Consider the following 17,819-nt stretch of genomic DNA (forward strand, 5'->3'; position numbering starts at 1 on the left):
GACACGGTAGCCACGGCGGGGCTTATAAACCGGTGCGAGCTCCTCTCAACTAGCAAGGTGGGACTAAACATTGTGCACTGCGGGTGGCAGCGCACCACCTTTAGTACCGGTTGGTGGCTCCAACCGGTACTAAAGGGGGGGTCTTTAGTACCGGTTGGAGCCACCAACCCGTACTAAAGGCCACCACCTCTTTAGCACCGGTTCATGGCATGAACATGTACTAAAGGTTCGCCACGAACCGGTACTAATGAGCGCCGCCCGCCTGGCCGTTGGAACCGGCACTAATGGTCACATTAGTGCCGGTTCAATTACAAACCGGGACTAATGAGTTTCACATTAGACCCTTTTTCTACTAGTGACCTTTTTCATGTACATGATGAACACTTTCTTCAATCACTAGTAGAAAAAGGGCCATTTGTCCCGGTTCATAAGGCCCATTTGTCCCGGTTCGGGAACCGGGAAAAAAGGGTCTGTACTAAAGCCCTATACCTTTAGTCCCAGTTCTTATACCAACCGGGACAGATGGGGCTCCACGTGGCCGCTGCGGCTTGCCCTGGCAGGGGGGCCTTTTGTCTCAGTTGGTAGCACCAACCGGGACCAATAAGCTATCACGCGTTAGCAGTACAGGGGCTAGGGTTATTTTTTTTCTAAAAGGGGGGAGGGGTCTAGGGGTTTTGGGGGGTTTTGTAGGGTTAATTTAGGTGTTTCATATATTGTGTTAGCTAGCTAATTAATAGAGAGAAGTATCCTCTCTCATCTCCGTGCTTGGTCGACGCTACGTACTATACGTATAGAGAGGACTCGACATGCTAGCTAGTAAGCAAATGAAGGAAACCATTAAGTACAGAAGATCGTCATGAACATATGAATACAGAAAGAAGTGATATCGACCTCTCCTTCTCCGAGAGATTGGTCGAACAACAAGTTTTCGTATATCTATCTGACGCTACTGGCTACATATATACAATATAAGATCTCTTACAATATAATCCCCTAATTATACATGGACTCATGTTCCACATGGTATTCTCCGTCTTTATTGATCACGTGGTCAAGAAAGAATCCCGTCAATTCCTCCTGAATTGCTCGCATGTGATCTTGTGCTGGGAGTTCATCCCGCATCTGAAACATCTAATTTGAAGAAGGGGGTCAATACATATGTATGAATGAATGAAACTCAACACAAATGATGGTAATAAAATTAAATTGTGAATATTATTGCTTATGCACTTCATATTGTTTTTCAGAGCAGCCCCGCTCACAGGTCGTGTGGCGGATGGACTCGCAAACGTAGTATCCACAATAATTATTCCCGGCTTCCTGCCACAACCACTTTACAAGAAATAGAGGTCAATCAAACTGATAAGAAAGCATGCTAAATGGTATTGATGAAACTAGCGCTTGAATCACTAGGAGATGTGCGGAACTAGCTAGTAGTACTTACTTTCGGGTGTGTACATCGCAGCTTCCCCGACAGTCCCGGAGCTTGTGCGGTGAATTTTTTCCAAACCCTGCCAGACAAAGAAAACAATTACTTGATATCAGGAAATGAACAAAGTTGCCGATATGGTGCGTCAAAGTATCCTTCCCCCCAGACTCTCTGCAGGTTTTCATGTACCAATCATGGAATCTTCGCATCATCGTTGTTAGAGATCTTTCATCTTTGACGAGAGGCTTCCCATAATGGTATTTGTGTTCGTCCACCTCCATTGTATCATAATGTACATCGTCGGGCAGGTAATCTCCAAGATTGGTACTGGGCAAAATCTCTGGATGATTAGCGACGATATCGCTAGACACCTTGAGCGGGGGGGGCACGATTGGTTTTCTTGTTCACCGAGCTGGGCAATTTTTTTCCCAGCTCATCGTTGTTCTAACCTTTGATCACTGGCAGTACTTCCCGACCGCTCCGCTTCGATATATGACCTTTCAATAATGCGATCATAGTTGGATTGCGGCAGAGAAGGTGATGGTCGCTTCAGGGCATCGATAGAGTGCTTCGCTTTCACCGGATCTACCTTCTCCTCCGGAGGTGGATGTTTCTTTTCTTTCACCGCTTCAAAGAAGTCCCTCACTTAGGCTTTCACGATCTTCGCGTTTTCCTCCACGGTCCTCTCGTATGGTAACTTCTCTAGAGGCTTGAGAGATGGACCGAATCTGTATTGCCTCCCGCCTCTGGCTGTACTGCTAGACGCCGGAGCAGACGGAGCGGCTGCGTCTGTCTTCTTTCCTAGCTTACGAGGCGGAGGAGAAGGACTACGATGCGCCGGAGCAGCCGGAGCGGCGGCGGGTCTCTTCCGCCCTTGTTGACGAGGCGAGGAAGGAGGAGGCTGGCTGCTTGGGCGCGCCGGCACAGGCGGAGAAGGAGGCGGAGTGCCGCCATGCGCCGGAGAAGGAGGCGGAGTGCCCTGATCACTCGTCGGAGGAGGAGGCGGAGGAGGAGGCGGAGTGCCCTGACTAGCTGGAGGAGGAGGAGGCAGAGGCGTCCAGTTCGGAAGGTTGATGAGCTCCGTCCGCCATAGGCATGGAGTCTTCAGAGCAGAACCCAGCCGAGTCTCCCCTTCACCGGTAGGGTGGTCAAGCTCGAGCTCCTCAAATCCCTCTATTATTTCGCCCACCGTTACCCTAGCATATACTTATGGAATTGGACGGCAATGAAAAGTTGCGCCGGGTTCAGGAGGTCGAACAGAGCCGACAGCCGCCTTGACTTTGAAGTTCTGCCATTGCGTTATAAGGTGGCAATGTTGAGACTCCGTGATAGCATCCACGGGGTAGCTAGCAGGAGCCGTGAAGACAGGCTCCAGCTGAAGCAGCTCGGTGGAAGCCACACTGCTTCTCCGGTGAGATGGCGGGGTAGCTTCGGCAGGTCGCTTGCTGTGAACTGCTTCTCGTTCCTCTAGCGCTTGTACCCTAGCGTGCAGCTTCTGCAGTTGGTTATGCTCCACTTTCCTCCTCCTTTCCTGGCATTTGTAACCTCCTGCGTCCGGAAACCCAGCCTTCCACGGAACGGAGCCTGGCGTGCCTCGTGTCCGTCCAGGGTGCTCAGGATTCCTGAGGGCCATTGTGAGCTCGTCGTTCTCTCTGTCTGGAACGAATGTTCCTTCCTGCGCTGCAGCGATATAGTCCTGAAGCTTCGTGACGCACTGCTCGTTCGTCCAAACGCACTTCCCTGTTACAGGGTCCAAGGTTCCGCCAACCCCGAAGAACCAAGTCCTTGAACGATCTGGCCAGTTCAATGTCTCTGGTTTGACCCCTTTATCAAGCGGGTCATTCTCAGCCTTGGCCCACAATGGCCGGGCTTTGAGGTAGCCACCTGACCCCGTGCGATGGTGATGCTCCTTCTTCGCAGCATTTATCTTGTTTCTCGCTGACATCTTGTGACTCTTGTCCGATGTATTGTGGGCCAAAAATGCATCCCAGTGATCTTTGATCTTCTCAAATCGGCCGGTGAATTCTGGAGTCTTGTCTTTGTCAACAAACGTTATTTTCAACTCATTCTTCCACCTCCTGAATAGATCCGCCATCTTCATAAGAGCACATGCCTTGACCAATGGCTCTATAACTGGCTTCTCCGGATCCTCCTCTGGCGGTAGGGTGAATTTTTTTTAAATGCGCGGTTAACATTTACGAAATACACGATGAATATATGTTAATATTTTTTGGAATGTATTGAATGGAAGAAAAGGAAGGAATGCCTACCGCTGGAATGGGACTGGAAGATAGAATATATATAGGGGCGTGGTAGGTGGTAGGAGGGGCTAAGGGCATCTCCAGCCGTTCGGCCAAGCTGGGCGATTTCATTGATATTTGTTAAAAAAAACTATTTTTTTAAAAAAACAACTAAAACTATGACTACTGTGTCGCCGCCGCCGTCCACCTTCTACATGCCGAGCAGCCTGTAGAACATGGTGTAGTCGCCGCCGTTGTCGTCGTCGCCGCCGTCCTGCGTGCAGCCGTAGTCCCTGACGCACCCCTTACCAGGGTCGCCAATGCATGGGTTGTTGGACGGACTGGGTGCCTCATCGTCACTGTCTTCGAGGATGACGAAGCCGCCCTCCTCGCGTCCGAGGCGGCAAGTGGTGATCTCCTCAAGGACGTGGTGCTCGCACGTAGTCCTGCCGCGCCCATTTGAGGGCGGTCTCATTGTCGGTGGCCATGTCCTTCTACTCCTTCTTCACGGGGAGAAGACCCGGCTCGGTCTTCGGCCTGACGAGGCGGGAAGAGGGAGGAGAGGGGCCATGGCCGCCCTCGTTGATTATGAGGGCGCCGCCACAGGTGCGGCGCCTGAGTGGCGTCTCTTGTGGCTCCGACTTGACGGGGCGGAGCGCCGGCGAGCCGGAAGAGAGGGAGCCCGATGACGAGGACGTCGCCGTCTCCATTCGTTGCGGTGTCCAGGAGCTGCCACGGCGATGAGGTAAGAAGGGGGCGCCATGTGCTCCAGGCGCGGTGTGTTTCCGCCCTCGATGTACTCGAGGACGGCCTCAAGGGTGCGGCCAGGGACGCCCCACCATTGGCGCCGCCCGTCGGAGTTGAGCCGGCAGCGGGGCTCGCGCCGTTGGTGGAGGCGAGCTGCACCTCGTGTCGTCGGGCGAAGTATGCCGTCCATAGCGCGTTGATATCCGGGGCGTACCTCGGCTCGTTCCTCGCAGCCGCCGGCAGCGAGGACCGGATGCACGCGATTTCGGCATGCCGATCAGCTACGGTGGGTACTGGAGGCACCGGCACGCCGCCGACGCTGAGCCTCTAGAAACCCGGCACCCGCATGTCCAGCGGCGCCGGGTAGTTGGCCTCGTAGAGGAGGCGTGCCTCGTCCTCGTGCAGGTGGAGGCGGCCGAAGCCATTGGCCGCCGCACCATCGCCTGGGTAGCATTCGGCCATGCTCGTCGTCGGGGGAGATAGAAGAGACACACGCGTCGGCGGTGGCAGGGTGAGAGGGGGAGACGATTATGTGGCTATGGAGGGCGTGCGCTCATCGGCGAAGACGCGCATCGCCGCGCCTTCACTGTGCCGCCCGTGAGGCATCAATGGAAGGCTGACCGGCGCGGCAGCCTTGGCATTGATTCTTGCATGGGAAACCGAGGCGATGAGGTCGACGAGCCGCCCAGTCGCTGACTCGGCGGGCCCGCCAGGCCTTCGCACCAAAACCATTTCCGCTGGCGCCCCTAGGCACCCACAGCGCGCCGGGTTCGGCCTGGGTCCGCCGGTGCACAATTTGGCCCTAACCGGCGAAAAGTGGAGTTCTAGGGCCGCGACTGGGCCGATTTTTCGGCGCCGGCGATAAAAAAGGGCCCCGGGGGCCTTGTTGGGGGCGCGGCTGGAGATTCCCTAAGGTTAAGGAATCGCCAGGATAGAATGGTTAAATAGGAAAGAAGTAAATAAGGCCGAATTGGAAAGAAGTTAATTTTCCGTGTAAATTTCTTATTGCATGTTAGATAGGGATCCAAGGTCAGTGTCATGAATATTGTTCAGCCATTTCGATCAGGACTCTCGGCCCAGATTGGTCCCAGCTTGGATGGGCCAATGACACGACATGGGCGACGGTTTAGAATGTAAGTGGCCGTGTGGAGAGCCCTGACCCAAAACGGGGGAGTGAGATTGGCTTGGAGTAGAAGAGTGCGCACGATATCATTGGTGGTACGGACGAGTCGTTCTGCTTCCCCATTTTGAGGAGAAGTGTGTGGGCAGGAGAAACGGTAGGCAATGCCGTTGGAGGAGAAGAAGGTGCGAAGAGACGTGTTAATGAACTCACCACCATTATCACATTGCATGACATTGATTACAACATTGTATTGGGTGTGGACAAAGGCGAAAAAGCGCAGTAGGATGGTGGATCTGTCGGATTTGTTGCGCATGGGAAAGGACCATGTGGCACCCCGGCTCAGAGAAACCGGAATGCCCCGCATTCCAGCCTAGAGATCGAGGTGAAGTCTTCTGGAATACGGCACTGCTTAGCATAGAACAAACTAGCTCTCTATTACAACACGAATATGAATACAAGGTCTCTGATATTACAATGAATAACATCGGCATGGCGACGCTACGCGAACCACATTTGCTCTATGCAAGCAGCATAACAACTCGAGGCAACAGAACAACTACTAGCAGCGGAACAACGAATGGCGATGATGGACTCCAACCCGCAGGGACTTTGGCTGGAATGTTTATCCCAACTCGCGAACACGGGAACCACACCAAACAAGCAAGCAATCCAGGCACGACCTGCAAACTGGCATGACACGCTAGGTCAATACATTGAATCTACTTGCAAGATCACAATTAACCAAAAGCAATCAAGACAAACAACAGCATGGCAATTACAGGTTAACAAGGATTAACATGATATTATCAGATAATCTTAGCATGAACAAGATGAACATGATACCGCTAGAACAATACGAGCATGGCATGAACATATGAACATGATGATACTAGCATGCAACCTCATTACGCTATCATGCACCGACTTACTCTGCTCGGGTTACCTCGTAACCATCACATGCATAAGCTCACCATCACGGACATCACACGATCATCTCAACATCTAGTCAAGCTTGCTATTACAATACCGTAGTAATCAGTACATGATCACAAGGAGCTTGACCTTTACCCGTGATTCTCGCATAACTCCACAAATATCCAACAACTCGGTAACCTCGTTACCACGGTGATCCTCTCACGATCACTTAAATATCAACCAACTTCGGTATCCATGATACCCCCGTGATCCTCTCTCGATCACAACCAACATCTTAATCATCATCGAACTGGGGTTATTATTAATTAGGTTATTATTATTACCGTTGGCTCATAGTGTGACTGACTACGAACTGGGCCCATATCGCGGGCACGGCTATCGATAGATTTAACACATACTCTGCAGGTTAGTACACTGTACCCACACCACGGAACCCATGGCCTCACGCTCCCATTCGGGTGGACCAGCGGCACTCCGACAAAATCGATCTATTGCCATCACACTCTCCCAGCCACTCCGACAAACTCCCCTTTGGGCTATGTCCTGGGTGGCCCCGATGTCAACCAATGACATCCAACGGCCACCGTCGTGGCAAAACAATCAACGGTCCCAAACGGGGACATGTGCACATAACCAAATTCGGGCTCACAACGCTTATGTCCGCCTACCTGATCAGGGTAGCGCGCGCCCATAACCTTCCCTCTTTGGAGGCACTGATGAGAGGCATGACAATAGACCGCATTAGGGCCTTCCCATAAAAGGATAATGTGGTTGCACTGGTCAGCTCGATTTGGTGGCACCAAAACTCAGCCAACAGTTGTTCAAGTTCATTATTATCCTGTTAAACTTGAATGCAATGAGCTAAGCAATAATAAAAATAGCATGATGCAACTATAATGCATGAGCATGATATCAACATAAGCATGGAGGTGCAACATAATCATCGAGCATAACCGCAATGAAGCATTAAACTAAATGAGCATCGCATATTGACGAGCATAACATTACCCATGAGCATAGCATAACTACTAGCCTCATAAATAAATACCATGCAAGAACTTAAAAAGAATACTACCAAGTAAGCATGTAACGAACTAGCTGCAACGGAACATGCACAACAACGGTACTGGATATGAGACGGTAAACATGCATCGGACTGAACATCACTACTACCAGCATGTACTACTACTTCCAAGCATGACATGTGAACATGATACTAGCAAGTAGTACAAGATAAACAGGAAACATCGGAACATAGCATGAAGGTGAACACGAATCCACGAGTAAAACCAAAACAATGACAGTGGTACCAAACAAGCAGACAGATAACGGGCAAAATTTTATTAAATATTCAAGTAGAAACCATGGCTACTGCATGGCTATCAGGAAATCGGCTGTTGTGGCTTGCCTGTGGGTGACGGAGACTCCGGGGAGAAGTGCGGTGAAGTCGCGGAACGAAACACCGGACGGTTCTCTCTCGGAGGGGGATGATTAGAAGCAAGGGAAAAATGTTCATTTTCACTATGGGACCACCTAGTAAAAATGTTACCAACAGAAAGATCTCGACGAAGCGAAGAAGTGAGCGTTGGTTTCACCTCGATCGGAGTTACGGTTGCGGAGTTATGAGGTGATGAAGCTTAGGGACTAATCTGTAATAAAAACTACTACAAACAAGTCCCTGGATCAGAAAACAGAAAGCGGCTTTAGGGGAATTCGTTTTCCGCAAACGAAAGAGTACTTTAAGCCGCAGTAGATAATGATACGCTTTCCTAAAGGGAAATTGTATTTTCGGATAAATTAGGAAGAGTGAAACACGCTTTCAGCGAACTGAATACGTGTTCCCAAAAATGTGTTTCCACTTTATCACTTAAAGTACCTGGGCCCAGGGTGGGAGATGCTTATAGGGGTGTCCGACGCGGCAGGGGGGGCAGGCGCGGTCGTCTTCTTCCCCGTGATGTTCCTCGCGTGAGGCAGAGGAGGGGAGCAGGGGAGGGAAGCGGCAAGGGGCCAACCGGCTCAGGTGGCCTCCGGCCACAGCGAGCACGCCAGCGGGTGCGGGGCGGCTTGCCGCACCCGTTCGGACGCGAAGGGGCCACCGGGGAGGCGCGGGGAGGAGGGGAGGCCGCGGCGACAGAGGAGGCAGAGGCGGCACTAGTGGTGGTGATCTTCGGTGATACGGGCAGCTCCGATGAGGGGCAAGTGGTTGGGGCGGCTCGAGGTGGAGTGGGGAAGGCAATGGAGTGATCGGGAGGAGGAGAGGAGGCCTGAGGTGGCCGGAGCAGAGAAGACCGACGATGGCCGAGGCGAACTTCGGAGAAAAGAGGAGGGGGGCGAGGACCCCGGTAGTTGAGGAGGAACGAGAAGAGGCTTGGGAACTGCGGGAGGACTCTTTCACGCTATTTATAGACCTGGGGAAGGCTCTGGAGCAGCACAAGCGAGCTCACGCCAAGCTCTAATGGAGGACAGTGGCTGGGCGCGGCACGGGCACGGCTCTACCGGTGCATTAACGGCCAACCAGGAAGAGGAAGAAGCACAGGGCGACGCAGGAGCTCACGGGGCAGCTACTAGAAATGAATGGAGGTCGAGCCAAGGAGGGAGACGATGGGAACAGTCGCCGGATCGAGCCGGAGCGCCATTTTGCAATGACGCAAGCGTGATCACTGCATGCACTGGTGCAAATGGCTCGTTTTGGCCGGAACTACCATGTCTAGTAGATAGATCTTAGTTCCGTTGGGTGCAATGAAGGAAGAAAAGATCCTAAGGGCAAACAAGAGATTTAAAGATGGCCCCAAAGCAGACCAACAGCCAAGTGTTTGTGCTGTGCAGTGGGGACACCAGATTGCGAACGAAGCAAACGATTTGTCTGGTGATGATAACATACTAAGATGATGTTGTCACCAAAAATCAGCTTAATAGGATACGTTCAGAGGGTACTTGCTGTAGAAAGGGCCATACTGGTCAGATTTGGGGATTATGAAGTAGCACTCATATAGTTGATTGTCATGAGCTGAAATTTGGAGGAGGTGGGTTATTTGATCATATTGAGAAACTGTAAAAGTTTCATACCAATTGGATATACCAAAGTGGTACTTGCTTCACAGTGCTTTACTCTGACCAGAAACTTTGAAAATTTTCACAGGGCAATTGGCTAGATGAATTGAGCCAAAACTTGGTGGAGAGAGTTAATATGGATAGGTGAATGTCCTGGTAAATTTTTAGCTTAATTGAAGCAATATAAGATATAGTTGCTTCACAAACTGAAAATCTGACCAGAAACCAAGATTTGAAGCTGGGCTCACATGGAAGTGTTACATGAGCTCAAATTTGGTGGAGAGTTATGATTTGATCAAATGAAGGATGTTGCTAAGTTTCATCTCATTTGGGCATGCCTAGAAGATACTTCCTTCACAAAGTTCCTTCCTGGACAGAAATTTGGAAAATCACTGAAAAAATTACTAGGCAAATGAGGTTGAAATTTGGCACGGGGCAATGATATGGACAGGAAAAGATGTCCAAAAAGATTGGGGTAAATCAAGCAAAGGTAAATAGAACTTGCTTTGCAAAGTGCCATTTAGGGCAGAATAGGATAAAAATATTGGAGGATGATTTTTGTAATTAGCAATGAAATATTTTGCCATATTTGAGCAAGATAGGACCCAAACAATTTATGAGAATTATTTGGGAATTTGGGGAGTGACAGAAATATAGGTTGCTTCACAACCTAGGGTTTAAAGGGTTATTCCTTTAACAGAAAAGGAATATTCACTAGAAAAAGAATATTGGAATCTGGGCTAGGATGAAAATGACAAGATCTTGGGATGATGAGGAGGATGACAAGCCACTATAAAACCTAGGAAGACATGATCTTCCCAAGTTTCAGAACCACATGCATAGCCACGAAAAAACAAATCAAATCAAGAAATCCAAGAGAACCAAAGGAAAAAAGAAAAGGGAAAAATCCAGGATGTTATAGACCACGAGTAGTGAGTAAAATCATCCGGCACAATAATATAGTACTTGTAGCCGGAAAAGCTTACAATTGGAGATGTCCACATGTCACAATGTATTAAATCAAACGGTGCAAAAGTTTTGCTAAAAGAGGAGGAGAAGGGAAGGCGCGGCTGGCGGCCTAATTGGCAAGCACTACAAGGTGAGTCAGCTTCATTATTACACGGGCTAAGAAAATCCTTCGTTAAGGTGGACAAGGAGCGCGCGCCGGGATGTCCGCGCCGGCAATGCCACAAATCCGACGTGGAGATGGTGAGGACGGATGGTGGAGCTCGTTTATTGCCGAAGAAGGGGTAGATATCGCCATGGCTAACGGAGATCATGAGAACCCTCCGAGTGCGAAGATCCTTCACAAGAAAACCACAAGGGTAAAACTTCAATTTAACAAGAGTTGTCTTTAGTGAAACGATGAACGGAAATGAGACTAGTGACAACAGTAGGTGAAACGAGCACGTCAGTGAGGCGAAATCATATGGGTGGAGGGTGGTGGAGCCAGAGGCGGTGACAGGTAAGTGATGCCCATTGCCGACAAGTATGCTAGAAGGAGCATGCTTTAAAGAATAACAAGACTTGGTAATGTTACCTGGATTGCCTGTCACGTGGGAGGATGCACCGCTGTCAAGGTACCACTCGAGCGCAGGCTGGGGCGGGAAGCCGCCGTTGCCGTAGGCGGCGTTGAGCATGGCGGCGTGCTACCAAGATGGTGGCTGAGGAGGATAGAACGGAGCTGGAGGCGACTGGAGCACCGGGTAGGCCTGCGCATGAGACCCGGGGCGCGGGCCGAGCACACCAGCGGCATTGGGAGGGACCCAGCCCGAGCGCGGGTGCGGCAGCGCCATACCGTAGGGGGCGAAGCAGCCGGTGAAGGCGCTGCAGGAGGGGCAAGTTGCGCCCGTAATTGTTGCCACAGCCACGGCCACGGCGGTCACCAGTGGGCGTGGGTGGCGGATGAGGAGCGCCGCGGCCACCACGGTCACCGCCATCACGATCGTTGGAGCGATCGGAGGAGTGATCACCACGATCGTTGGTGGCGCGGCCGCCCGTGCTGCAGCTGCCACCAGAAGATCCGGCACCGGTTAGAGCGAACGCTGAGGCGTTCTTCTCGGTCGCGCGCTGCTCTTGGGACTCCTCCGCTAGGGTGACCCTGGAGAGGACAGTGTCGAAGGGGAGGCCCTGATCGCCGAGGACAACACGGACGGTGTCGAGCCGCTTGTCGAGGCCGTGGAGAAACTGGGTGATGAGATCCACCTCAGTGAGGGCGTGATCGATGTCAGCCAAGCCATCGGTGAGGAGTTTCATACGGCGCGCGTATTTGGAGACCGAAAGATCACCTTGCTTGAGGTTGCAATACTGGCGATTAAGAATCATGTAGCGAGCGGCGCGATTGGCAAGGAAGAAGTCTGTGATCTTGTGCCAGAGAGCGAAGGTGGTAGTCGCGCCGACGACATGGTCACACATCCTATCGGAGAGGGTGGCGTAGATCCACAAGACGACATGGGAGTCCAACTCGAGATATTGGGCGGTGGCGTTGGGAGGGGGTGGGTGATCAATGAGGTAGGACACGCCATAGCAAAAAGAAGAACCATGAGGAAGAAGGTCTTCCATTTGTGATAATTGTGATCTGTGGGGTTGAGGAGGAACTGGATATGATTGGTGACGTGGTCGCCGAAGATCAGGAGACGCAGCACAGGTGCCGGGACAGCAGAGAGAGCGGGGGCGCCGGAGGAGAAGAGGGGGGAAAACTGAGAGCCCGAGGCGGCGAAAGAGCCCGAGGAGGTGGTGCCGAAGACGAACGGCGGAGAAGAAGCAGTGGAGGAGGAGTTCTTGACTGCAGCAGGCGCCGTAGAGGAGGAGAAGGAGCCCGGCGAAGTGGAAGTGGAATGAAAGGAGTCGGGTGCGGCCATGGATGAGCCTGGAAGCTGGTGATAGCCAAATCCAACCTGCCTCCTCTAAGCGGCCACCGTCCCAACTACTCCAATAAGTGCGAGCTCTGCCGGCGCTAGCGGAAAGAACCGCACCTGATCCACGGATCAGGACGCCGGCGGGAGGCTCGAGCCACGGCTCAGCCGCGCTCAGGCGACGGCGTGCATTCCTCCGTCCACACTGCCCCAGCTGTCAGACGAGTATTTCGACGTATATCTAATTTTCCCTTCGTCGCTATGGACCCGCCTATCCTCAATAGCATTGAATGCAGCGAATCTCATAGCAATCCTGGACGGGTCTGATTCCGAGCTCCTGTGAGCTCGCCATCACAAACTCCGCGTCCCATGATACTCTCCATGTCTGCATGGGCCAGCTGGTAGATTACAAAGTCTGGACATCGTCCTCGTCCCAGGACATGTTGGGGTATGAATATCAAGATAATGTTCATAGGTATCAATATCAAGATAATGAACATACTCTGGGGTATCAATATCAAGACAATGGTCATACTCTGGGGTATCAATATCAAGATAATGATCATACTCTAGGGTATCAATATCAAGACAATGATCATACTCATATCTCGCGCAGCAAGTTGCTACAGATGGTCGGGATGCAGCTCTCCCTGACACGTGACATCCTCTACACCAAGGCGTCGGTAATCCACAAATGGCACGGACGCGTGTTCCATGCTTTCTCGACGGTTTCCACCATAATGGCGTTCAACTGGTTACATCAGTCCACCATGGTCGGCTCCGGTTACAGCAAGGGTGATATGGTGGTCACCTACATCTTGCTGGCCGGGGCCTTTTTCCTGGAGTTGGTATCCCTGTTGAGGGCATTCATGTCGACTTGGACATATTATTGGTTAGTAGCTACCAGATGGATAGGGCTCCATCTTGCAGTGGTGTATCTTCGCAAGTGTGTCAGTGCGACAGGTGGATGCAGGAGTTGGCCAGGCACCATCGGTCAGCATGACATGTTCCGATTCTGCAAGGAAGGTCGTACCGGTGCATGCTACATGGTAGCACATTTGTTCAGGCTGGAACACTGGTTGAACAAGCTGCGTTTCTTCAACTCCGTTGTCATCTCACACAAAGTGGAGGCCGAGTTGCTGCGTCATATAAATTTTATGGTGCAAGAATGTAAAGAAGAGGAGCACATCCTGTGGAATTACCGTGGGCAGCTTGCGCTCAAACCATGGGGCTCCACATTCTATGATGATGTCATCGATGATATTCACGTGATTGGTCTAGATGGCAGCTCACTCGACGCTGCCAAGGTTGTTTTTCACGGCAGCATACTCTCCTGGCACTATGCCAGCGATGCCATCCTCCATTTCGTTGTGTTTATGTATGCTGGCCAGTGGCAGCGATAGTGACAGTGTGTCACTTAATCGCCGAGGTCGAGGTCGAGCTTGTGATGAGATGGCCGACCTGCGCAGGGTACCAAATATGGAAAGTGAGGTACTACAATACATGGGCTTCATTCCGGACCTTGCAAGGAACTGAACCTTGTTGGTGTCCGACAGGGAGGTGGGGCAATGGCAACAAAGTAGGGCTTCCGAAAAAGCTGAGGGGGCGCCAGGCATTGCGGCACCCACGTGCTCGATGACCATTCTCAAGGCATCAAGAACACCTAAAAGGATCTCGACACTCCGCTGCACGGTATCCAGGATAGAGGCATCTGCAACATCTACCATGAAGCCAAGCGGGGATAGGACGGGGAGCCAGTGCAGGGCCTAGTGACACCGGGCATTGCACGTTGCGTCGCGGCATCACCTTTTGCCAACTACCGCATGAATCTGCATCACACGCCATGCCCGGCCGAGCTGCCGGAACTGAGGATTTGGTAGCCGGCGGCGGCGGCGGCGGGGCCAGCACATCGTCATCCTCTTCATCTTCATTGTCGGTAAGGGAGCTCCACGAAACATATCGCGCCTTGTTCAGACCCGGCTCAGCGCCGACAGGCGTTGAGGATGGCGCCACTTCTACAGGAGTCGGGGACGGTGCGGTGGTGCCAGGCGAAGTCATGGACGATGCGGTGTTGCCAGCCGGAGTCGTGGACGGCGCTTTAGCAATAGCAACCGGGGGTGGTGGCAGGGCTTCCACAGGAGTCGAGGACGACGTAGTAGCGCCGGCAAGGGTTGGGGACGACTCGCCCACAGTAGAAGTCGGGGCTGACATCGTGGTGCTTCCAGGAGCAGAGTCAGCGGAGGCAGGGGATCCAAGACCTCAACCCACCAGACCAGGAGCACGATCTAGAGCAGCACGCGCCGCGTCCAGGGCGGAAAACGCGGCGACGCCGGTCAGAGGAGGCCGGGGGCGAGGCAGGGAGCGCTTGCCCGACTGCACCATCGGAGGTGCTACCACATCTGGCCTTGGCGGGAGTCCAGCACGGGACAGACGGCCGCCAGCTGCCGGGGCGGCCATGCGGGAGGCAAGAACAGCCGCGGCCAGCGCGGCGGCAGCAGCAGAGGCATCCAACGGAGTCGGAGATGACGACACGGACGCGAGGGCCATGAGCAGCACCTCGAGAGCCTGAAGGGGAGAGGGAGTGCAGCTGGGAGAGGACGCGGAGAGCAACCCGGATCTGGTCTCGGCGGCTGAAATGACGGCCGGAGGAGGGAGACCAACGCGGCACCGCCGGCCGCGGCCGCGGGGTCCCGAGAGCCATGGATTCCGCCTCGACCTTGGGCGTCTCGTGGTTTTAGTAGAGGTTTAATTATATCATGCTGAGTTTGATACTCGCAAGAAAGCCTCTCCAAAGTGTTGTAGTGAAGCCGCGCCCCTCTCGAAGACGTTTGGTCGTGATTCTTGGGCATCGATCGTTGCTGCTCCTGCTAGCTCTATGGCCTCGGCGAATATCCCAGTGCGGCCTGCCTTGGAGAGGCAGGCCGAGTTGTTGCGCTCTGAACTCCTTGATATGGCTTCCTTCCGGTTTGAGGAGACGGTCCAGCCTCTGCGTGTTGTCGTTGACTCCATGCAAGGTTGGATGTTACGGATGGAGAGCTTCATGGAGCGAGTTGAGGCTGCACTAGGAGGGCTCTCCCTGGCACCGCCTGTGTTGCAGAGTGCTCATATGTTGCGCCTTTGATTGTGCCTCATGGCAGTTATGGAGGTGATAACTTAGACTAGTGTAATATGCATGACACTAGTATAAGTTACTCCCCGCTATGACCAGCCTTAGGCTAAAATCACATATTTCTCCCTTTTCGAGTAAGGGCATCTCCAACGTTGAACCGCAAATTTACTCCGGCATCCGTCTGCGAATAAAGGGGACCAGTCCACGGACACCGATGCGGGAGCAGGCCATCTAGGCTGCCCGAATACATTTCAAACACCGTTTCAACTAACTGGACGAAATTCATGCAAACACGACAGATTTTTCATATAAACAGGACGAGATTCATGCAAACATGGCGGATTTTCATTACATTTCAAATATTTAGAAGAAAAAAAGTAGTCCGGCCCTAAACCTATCCTACGGCGGCTGTTGTCGTCCACTTCCTTTGTATTCCGCATCACCGACCAGATCCTCCATCCTCAATCTACGCGTCGAGCTCTCGATGTAGGGTACTAGACTTACAACCTTCAAGCAAAAGGTTGTTTGCCGAGTTTCGCTGGTGCTGCTTACATACCTTCTAAGTGCTGCTTATATACCTAGAGCATTGGTCCCGGTTGATGGCACCAACTGGGACGAAAGGGGGGCCTTTCGTCCCGATTAGTGCCACCAACCGAGACTAAAGGTCAATTTCAGCAGCCCAAAGGGCGGCAAGCACAGACCTTTAGTCCCGATTGGTGGAACCAACCGGGATGAAAGGAGGGCCTTTCGTCCCGGTTGGTGCCACCAACCGGGACCAAAGGTCTGTACTGCCGCATCCAAAAGTTTAGTCCCATATCGCTAGTTGAGAGGGGCTCAGAGTGGTTTATAAGCGTTGCTGCCGCTACCCTCTCGAGCTCCTCTTTAATGCAGGCAGTACATGCCTATCTGACGCCCTTTTGGGCCTGCTTGCACTACGGGCCTGCATCCTGGTTCATTTCTAGGGTTTCTAGTCGTATGCAGCCTGTTGTTCCTAGTAGGTGGATCTTTTTTTATTTTTTCCATACGTTATGTTTTTAAATTTTTAATGTTATTTTTTTCCTATGTTATTTTTAGTTATATAATTTTTTAGTTGCATAAATTTTATATAATTTTAGTTGCATAAATTTTGTATAATTTTAGTTGCATAAGTTTTATTTTTTATTGATTCTTTTTAGTTGATTCCTTTTGCCATTAGAGTTTTATAAAACTTTTTACTTTTCTATTAAAGTTTGTAACAAATATACTTTATGAAAATTCTTTTTACTATTAAAGTTTTTAACAAATAAATACTTTGATAATTTTTGTTAATATTATTTTAATTCTTTTTGCTATTGAAGAATATTATATTTAATTGATTATTTTTAGTTTATTCTTTTTTATTAGTGTTTTACAAAAGCTTTTTAGTTCATTCTTTTCGCTATTAGAGTTTTATAAAAGTTTTTTAGTTCATTTTTTTTGCTATTATTTCATTTCTTTGAGCTAAATGACTCTGAAATTGAAAAGCACTACAAATGAACTCTAAAAAGGTTGAAAGTTAGCATTGTATCATCATTTCACCCACATAGCATGTGCTAAAAAATTGGGAGGGTTACGGCAAAAACTGGATGCACTTCGTGTACAAAATGGACAATCTCTTTAGAAGTATCACGGTTTCGGATGAAAACTCGTCTGTTACAAAGGCACCATTCAACAATTTTCTTAACTTATTTCAACTCTAGACTTTTTATGCATTCAACATGCACCATTCAAAACCACATCATCAATTTTTAACCCTTTCTAACTTCATTTGCTATTTTTCATGCATTTCCTAAATTTTTTGAGATATAAAACTAAAAGAGCTAAACAGAATCTGTTTTTGATTAAAACACCCATTTAAAATAACCTAAGAATTATCAAATTGAATATAATGATAAAACACACTAATATTAAACAGCAAACAAAAAGAATCACTCAACAATCTCTTTTTAAAGTAAAGTTATTCACAAACTAGTGATTTCACACAAATTTTAAAGAATTTAAATTTAAATTATTCAAATTTGAAAACTACTGGCACTAACAGAAAGTTTATATTTTTTGTGACGTAAAGAAAAAAGATTCACTCAGAAACTCCAAATATTTGGCTGTAAGTAGAAACAAAAGAAAATAAATAAAGCAAAAAAACAAAAAAAACTGGAAAATAAATAAATAAATAAAATGCCCGCCTACTGGGACGCCACGGCCTGCATACGACTAGAAACCCAACTACTAGTCGGGCCAGATGCAGGCCCGCACGGCCAGTAGGCCCCACAGGGCAGGACATGTTCGGTAGGCCCACACAGGCCTGCTTAGA

General features: G+C 50.5%; 1 protein-coding gene across 1 annotated transcript; it reads right to left on the minus strand.

Moving 5' to 3' along the window:
- Positions 1–10,457: 10,457 nt before the first annotated feature.
- On the minus strand, positions 10,458–12,353 carry LOC123497764 (uncharacterized). Its single transcript, XM_045234480.1, has 2 exons — positions 11,067–12,353; positions 10,458–10,830 (listed from the first exon to the last, which is right to left on the minus strand). Exon 1 carries the CDS (start codon positions 12,086–12,088, stop codon positions 11,102–11,104), a length of 987 nt encoding a protein of 328 aa, XP_045090415.1. The 5' UTR covers positions 12,089–12,353; the 3' UTR covers positions 10,458–10,830; positions 11,067–11,101.
- Positions 12,354–17,819: the final 5,466 nt, after the last annotated feature.

This window comes from Aegilops tauschii, chromosome 3 (genome assembly GCF_002575655.3).
Source record: "Aegilops tauschii subsp. strangulata cultivar AL8/78 chromosome 3, Aet v6.0, whole genome shotgun sequence".
Lineage (NCBI taxonomy): Eukaryota > Viridiplantae > Streptophyta > Magnoliopsida > Poales > Poaceae > Aegilops > Aegilops tauschii.